The sequence below is a fragment of the Podarcis liolepis genome, assembly GCF_965112155.1.
Source record: "Podarcis liolepis genome assembly, chromosome: 13".
In the NCBI taxonomy this organism is placed as follows: domain Eukaryota; kingdom Metazoa; phylum Chordata; class Lepidosauria; order Squamata; family Lacertidae; genus Podarcis; species Podarcis liolepis.
In genome coordinates, this window is record NC_139573.1 from 18574304 (window position 1) to 18581951 (window position 7648).

Here is a 7648-nt window from a genome sequence, read left to right on the forward strand (position 1 = left end):
CTCCTAGCCCCCTACCACCCACCCTTGGTATTCCTCATGCCCCACACGGTTCCTGCCTAACACCAATTGTGTGGTTGCAGTGCCTTTCGGATCCTGGTTTGACCACGTTAAAGGCTGGCTGAATTTGAAGGACAAGGAAAACTTCTTCTTCATCACATACGAGGAGCTGCAAGAGGTTGTTATTATGTTATTTTGCTAGTAAAATACAGCTTTGCGTTTTTGCAAGCACGGATACATCCTGCCGAGGCACCGGGAGCAGAATGTATCCAGGCTTGTTAAGATAGCTCGAACCTGAAGGTTGCAAAAAGTGTGAGAATTCCCACACACTCACTCTCTCCATGCTGTGGCAGGCCGGATTGTGTGGGTATGTGGATTTCTAGGCTTCAGATCTGATTGGCACATCTTCTCCCCCTGTCCCCAGCCCCTCCACATTCAAATGTGTGGGGCACAATGCATTTAAAGCACAAGGCACCAACCCCCCCCCTCCATGCAGATCCTGGGAAGTGCAGATTATCCTTCTCAGAGCTACAATTCCCAGCACCCTTAACAAAATGCAGTCCCCGGGATTCTTTGGAGGAAGGCTTGCGCCTTAAATATGCAGTGTGGATGTGGTTGCTGCCTTTCTGTTCTCTGCAGGGCCAGCCATACCAAGAGGTGGAGCGAAGCAACTGCCTTGAGCGGCAGCAGCAACAGTCCATTCCCCTCCCCTGAGTCCCCAAAGCTAGCCTGCTCTGTGCTCCCTAAGGTAGCCTGCTGTCCTCAGATACAGTGAGGGGTGTTGTCCCATTGCCAGCACTGGAGTGTGGCTTCGTACAAACTATACATTTAAAGCACATTCAAAGTACGTTCTCTCCCTCAAAGAATTCTGGTCACTGTAGCTGACCCCTCACAGAGTTACAATTGTCAGCGATCCTTAACAAACTACAGTGCCCAGAATTCTTTGTTAAACCACTCTGGAAAGTGTACCTCTGTAAGGGGGAAACTGCAGTTTCCAGGATTATTTGGGGAAAGTCATGTGCTTTAAATATCTGTCAGCTGTGCTTTAAATGCATTGTGTGGATCTGCCTTAAGATTCAGCTGGCAGTCTGGCTGGATTCTGTACAGGTAGTTGGGGTGGGCATGAGGGATGCTAGTTAGATCACTGGAGAAATTATGAGGTAGAAGATAACCTCCTATGTTTCCAGAAAAGGACATAAAAATGTCCATGTTAAAGACCTTTCCAGCAATTTGGGAGCCTTTGGCAGTGCATTAAAAATGAAACAAAAAAACCCACAAAGACCAACTTTCTACCTGTTTAATTACTTTGATCCAGCCCTGTCCATAAATGAGTGAGTTGAGAGCATAGTGGGAAACTCAGATCTTCTCAATCTCTACCAGGGTTTCTCAAATTTCTGAGTTCATTGACCTCTTGATGGACTCCCAAATTCTTAGGAATGCAAATTCCTTAAAGTGTAAAGACATGCTGGGGCTCTCGTATTCCTGGTGAGCCCGTTCCCCTTTCAAGCTGAGGGTTCTTCTTGTCAACCTTAGCTTCCTTCCTTTATACTCCTGACATTTTCCTGCCACCCCAGACTTAGCAAACCTCCTTCCTCTCTTCATCTCCTCCATCCTTCCAAGGCGACATTTGCCATCCCTTTTTATTCAGCTGCCAGCGCCCTTCTCTTAATGATGCCCTTTGCCCTTATCCCTGCTTCAGTCAGAATATTGCTCTGGCTGTCTTCACTTCTTTGTCTGTTTTCTATTTGACTTTCTGCTTGGTCCCTTTCTGTTTCACATATTCATTCTCTCTTCCAGTCTCACTCTCGCCTTCCTGCCAGGCCCTTGTCCTACCTTCACTCCTGCACTCCTTTAGTGTAGGACAATTCTTCCATTCACCCACAGTCTCTCTGCTGCTACACCTTTTGGTCCTGCTTCCATTTCTGTACGCAGGTTCCTCATCTCCTGTTTCCCCTTTCTCAGCGGCTTAGACCCCACACCTGAGGTGTCTCTCCTCTCCCTTTGTCCTCTGTCAGGCTGGGCAGCGCTGTATCATCACCCCTGCAAATGTCACTTCCAATTGAAACTTCTGGTTTAACTGCCAACACTTCAGCGCACCAGAGATGCAGCCCCCCTGCATGTTCCTCACAGTAATTTTGGCCCCCTTCCTCAAACTGCGATTGCCGAATCACCATCTGTTTGTTGCTTTGGAATTGCCACAACAGCCCGGTTAGCTTTGAAACTCTTTCCATGTGTGGTGTCAATGTGCTTAAGCGTGTTTATCTCAAGTGTGCATCCTCTGCAACTGCTTACAATTTCCGCCATCATTCTCCAGGACCTGCGAGGAAGCGTAGTCCGAATTTGCCAGTTCCTGGGCAAGGACTTAGACGATGCAGCCATAGACTCAGTGGTGGCGAATGCCTCCTTCGAGGCCATGAAAAGCAACAAGATGTCGAATTTCTCCCTCTCGCCCCGCTTCCTCATGAACCAGAAGAAAAGTGCTTTCCTCCGCAAAGGTGACAGTAGGATGGGCTGGGAGTGATCTGTCCGCAGTGTGTGCCTCAGTTAGGGGTGGCAGCCATTGGGAATCCCCAACAAATAGTCTGGTGGCAAATTTATTATGCCATAAGTTTCCGTGGACTTCATAAGATGCATGGAGTGTGATCCTTCAATTCCAGGTGCATATAATAACGAACATGGGTGTAAAGCTCAGGGGAATGTTAAAGCTGAAGTCCAATAGCAATTAAATGCAAAAGGTGCAGTGAGCTCCTTAAATGTATGGGATTACCGGTGATCTTATGAAGTGGACTTTCAAACACAAAGGCTTGTGCTATAACAAATTAGCTAGGTTTCAAAGTGCCACAAGGTGCTTAATTTTTTTATTATTATTATTTTTTGCCATGACAGACTGCCCTCTAGGTGTGTGTACTAGCCTCAGCTCCGCAGCAGTACCAGACAGAACCTCCCCTCAGTACTACTTGTTAGGCTCCTAGGGGGTTATCCTCTGCCTTCCCAATTCCTACAGTTCCCTCATGGGATCCCCAGCTCACCCCAGTTAATTTGTGTGTGCATGTGCTCGCGTGCGCGAGCACACACACATACACTTATGCTTATGTGTGCCTTGATAAAACACTGCAACAAAACAATCTTGGCGTGATCTTATTTATGGCGAGGGCTGGGCAAACCTATCAATTTCGGTTCCCCCCAGTTCTTCGTTTTCCCAGTCTTCATTTCAGTTCTCCACATTTCAGTCTGCAATGAAAAACAAAAATTTCTTGAAGATTCATCAAAACTTCAGTGCAAGCTTCTCAAAGTATAAACATGGCTATTTTGCAACTTGTATAGAATTTTGCCTAATACGCACATGTTTTTGCAAAGCAGTTTCTCCCAAAATAATGCATTTTTGCATGTTACTTTCATGAATATATGCATTTCTATCAATGCTTTACCCCCAATATATGCATTATTGTACATATTAGTTGGCTTGCAAACTGCATTGAAAAAGTTGTAGAAGTGCAAACTGGAGAAGAGCGAATTTCTGACGATGGCTGCGTTTTGTTTCTTGCATTGTTTTGGAAAGAGATAATTAAGGTAGGTTCATCTTTAAATGTGAACTGAATCAAATTTCTCCCCCATCTCTACTTATGACTTCATTAGGTTTTATATACCCGTATTTTTTGCACCATAACACTCACTTTTTTCCTCCTAAAAAGTAAGGGGAAATGTCTGTGCGTGTTATGGAGGGAATGCCTACGGGTGGCATGCCTACGGATTTTCCTCCACTAAAAACTACGTGCGTGTTATGGTCAGGTGCGTGTTATAGAGCGAAAAATACGGTAAGTGATCTTTTACTGCACATGTAACCCCATGCACTGGTGAAACACTGCACCCAAAGGATATTGATGCAACCATACGTTCTGTCCCACCAAGGTTGCTTTTTTTGCAGTGTTTTATCAAGACACATGTCTGGATCCACAATGCAGAGTGAAGAAAAAGGCAGAATATGCAGCGAAGGAACTAAAATCTATGGCAAACACCACAGGCACAACACTACACAAAATCTGGGGCAGGGAACAAATTCCTAATGCATTGGTTTGACTTGGAAAGAAAAAAAAGGGTAATTTACAATCTAGGAAATGAGAATTTTGGAAGCATCCTGGTTTCTTGCTCAGTAACTTGCAGCTGTCAGGCATGATGTAAATCAGCTCTGCTCAAAAACATTTTTAATTAAGGTGAGGCGGTTGCAAAAGCTCACTTTCCAGTGTTGCCCTGATCTCCAGTCCCTGGGTGAATGCAGGAAGCACCAGCGAGTTCATTCGGGATGAGAGGAGGAAGATGCTATTCCCCTGTATTGTTATGCAATTCCCCAATCTCTCAGCGGTGAGAGGATTCAAGGGTGCAGCACCTTTGGCTTCCTTTGGAATGAGGTCACTGGAAACTTACTGGCGTTTTGTAATATTTGTGCTTGTTTGCAAATGCACAGGTTGAACATAGGTGGAGGCACGACATTAGGCACCCCAACAGACCCCTGAGAAGTTCACTGGCATCCATGCCTAGGAGAACTGACAGTGTCTTCAGGGCTCCAAAAATGCTCGCTCTGTGTCTTTCTTTAGCCTCCCAGCAACTCTTCCAAGTCTATTTTTGTCTCCTGCCTGCCTGTATACACCCAGCTGGGAGTGGAGAGAGACGGACGCTTCCCATTCGGATCTTTGCCTCCCATTAAAAAGGGCAGCCTTCAAGAGACATTAGCCTACAATTTCCCTAACAATGGGGAAGCTGACAGGCCTAAACTTGCCCAGCTGGTTTGATCTACTCCAGTAGTCCCTTTTAGAATCATGGGATTGGAGGGGATCCTCAGCTCAGCCGCCAATCCCATCCTAACGATAGTTAGCTAAAGAATTTAGGACACAGGGCAAAATGTACAGCAAAATGTACAGGCATCGTTCTCACATTTTTTGTGTGGGAAATTTGCTTGACTCCCACTTTCGGTGTTTTCCTTTATCCCCCCTCCTCACAAACCCTCACACAAAAAACCCACAAACCCTGCAGACACCTGCAGTTCTTCCCTCCATCCCCAAATCCCCAGATACCAATCAGAGAATGTTCCTGCTGTCCTTGCACCCCCAGAGTCATGTGGCTGGTCCCTGTGAGAGCAGGAAGCTGGACCAGATGGGCCATTGGCCTGATCCAGCAGGGCTCTTGTGTGTAGCCATCATTTGTTGTTGTTGTCTAGTCGTTTAGTCGTGTCCGACTCTTCGTGACCCCATGGACCAGAGCACGCCAGGCACTTCTGTCTTCCACTGCCTCCCGTAGTTTAGTCAAACTCATGCTGGTAGCTTTGAGAACACTGTCCAACCATCTCGTCCTCTGTTGACCCCTTCTCCTTGTGCCCTCCATCTTTCCCAACATCAGGGTCTTTTCCAGGGAGTCTTCTCTTCTCATGAGGTGGCCAAAGTATTGGAATCTCAGCTTCACGATCTGCCCTTCCAGTGAGCACTCAGGGCTGATTTCCTTCAGAATGGATAGGTTTGATCTTCTTGCAGTCCATGGGACTCTCAAGAGTCTCCTCCAGCACCATAATTCAAAAGCATCATAGGAATTGCCTAAGAATCTGGCAGGGTTGTCCTCTCTCCCCGTTATTGTCTATTTTAGTATTAGAAGTTTTGATGAGAAGTATCAGAGCAGATGAGAACATTTGAGGAATAAAGGTAGGAAGTAAGGAATTTAAATCGAAAGCATTCACAGATGATTTAGTAGTCACTGTAGAAGATCCAACAATCTCACTTGAACAAGTTATTTATAAGATACAAGAGTTTGGACAAGTTGCTGGTTTCAAACCTAATAAAATGAAATTATTAGTTAAAAATATCCCAAAACAGGATTAAGAACAAAATTCAACAAGAAATAGGTATAAATATTCACAACAAAGTGAAATACTTAGGGATATGGCTAACACCAAGGAATATTAATTAGATAGATAGATAGATAGATAGATAGATAGATAGATAGATAGATAATTATGAAAAAGTTTGGAAAGAAATAAAAAGGAAATTAGAAATCTGGAACAGAATGAATTTATTAGGGAGAATTTCAGTAATCAATATGAATGGCTTGAAAAAAAATGTTTTTATTCCAATCAGTTCCAGTGATAAGTAATATGGCATTTTTAAAGATTGGCAAAAGGATATTTCAAAATTTATATGGCAGGGCAAGAGGCCGAGAATAAAATATAAATTATTAACAGATACTAAAGAAAGAGAAGGCTTTCACTGCCAACATGAAATTATACTATGAAGCTTTATGCATTTGTTGGATCCAAGAATGGATCAAATTAAAAAAATACAGATCTGTTGGATTTGGAAGGGCATGATAATAGATTTGGCTGACATGTCTACCTATAGTATGAAAAAGCTAGAATACATCAAAGTTTCCAAAATCATATAATTAAGAAAGTGATATTTAAAGTTGGGGAAAGTATAAAGATTTATTAGAACAAAAAACACCATGGTGGAAAGAATCTGACCAGTGGTCCCTCCATTCCAGCACTGGGCCCAACCAACGAGATTGTCTTAGGGAGCTTATAAAGGCCGTGTGGTGTAATGGTTAGAAGGCTGGAATCAAACCTGACAGACCAGGGTTCAGATCCCAACAGGGTCATGAAGCTCACTGTATGACCTTGGATCAGTAATAGTCTCCAGCCTAACCCTACCTTATAGAGTTGTTGAAAGGATGAAATGGAGGGGGGGGGGAGAACCATCTACAGCCCGGTGAGCTCCCTGAAAGAAGGGGGGCATGGACATATCATGAACAAGGCAGCAAACCATGCTTGATGGAGAAAGCCATCCTTAGCTGTTGCCTCTAATTTCAGTAACCACTGTTCCTTGCTTTGTTAACACAACAAAGCAAGGCTATTCTCACGTTCTTATACTACCTCTGCATGCACCTCTATTTTTAGCTGATACGGATAATAATCACTGATAGGAAGACACACTCTCCCTGACTCTGCCTGTTCCTCATCAGACAAGGGGCAACATCACAGCTCTTGGCATATCCACACAGTGGTCATCATGTGCTTGTAGAAATATTTCCTCCACCATTTCTATCCTGAGAATAACCGGCAATTACTTTCTGTTACTGGTTTCCAGGGATATCCGGCGACTGGAAGAACCATTTGACCACCACGCAGAGCGAATGTTTTGACCAGGTCTACCAGGAACGCCTACGAGACTTAAACGTCACGTTTCCGTGGGACAAAGAATGAATCTGGCCTTCCCCGCTGACTCTCTCCAACACCGGACTGATTTAATATCTCAATGGGATACCAATGGTGTCTCAGCACAACACGCTGTAGATTAGTGGGGACATCTGGGGTGGGCCAGAACTCCTGGAACCGTGGGAGGAGAATGGGGTGTAGTGAGAACTGGAGTCAGGGCTCCAGGAAGGGAGTGAGCTGTGGCGGATTAGATTCCAGAGGTCACCCAACTATGGCTCTTAAGCCCTGAGCAATCAGGGCACATGGCCAGGAAGGCGCATGATGCAGGAACCTTGCTGAAGCTAAGCAGGTCTGGGTGTGGTCAGCAGAAGACCACCTGAATAGCCCTTTGTGCGATGTCTTGAGTTCCATGATGGGAGAAAAGATGTATTGTAATAAAATAAACCAATATCCAATGGT

The 7648-nt window shown here is 44.7% G+C and overlaps 1 protein-coding gene across 5 annotated transcripts in view; it reads left to right on the forward strand.

Moving 5' to 3' along the window:
- LOC310690444 (sulfotransferase 2B1-like) overlaps positions 1 to 7648 on the forward strand; it is a 30898-nt gene extending 23250 nt beyond the window's left edge. For 3 of the 5 annotated variants that reach the window (XM_083469344.1, XM_083469345.1, XM_083469343.1), the window contains exons 5-7: positions 81 to 175; positions 2312 to 2492; positions 7122 to 7648. In XM_083469344.1, the coding sequence (XP_083325470.1) occupies positions 81 to 175; positions 2312 to 2492; positions 7122 to 7237 (392 nt within the window). In that variant the 3' untranslated portion in view covers positions 7238 to 7648. Of the gene's footprint in view, positions 1 to 80; positions 176 to 2311; positions 3647 to 3817; positions 5824 to 7121 lie in introns of those variants that run through there. The other 2 variants (XR_014518082.1, XR_014518083.1) reach the window with 1 other exon arrangement.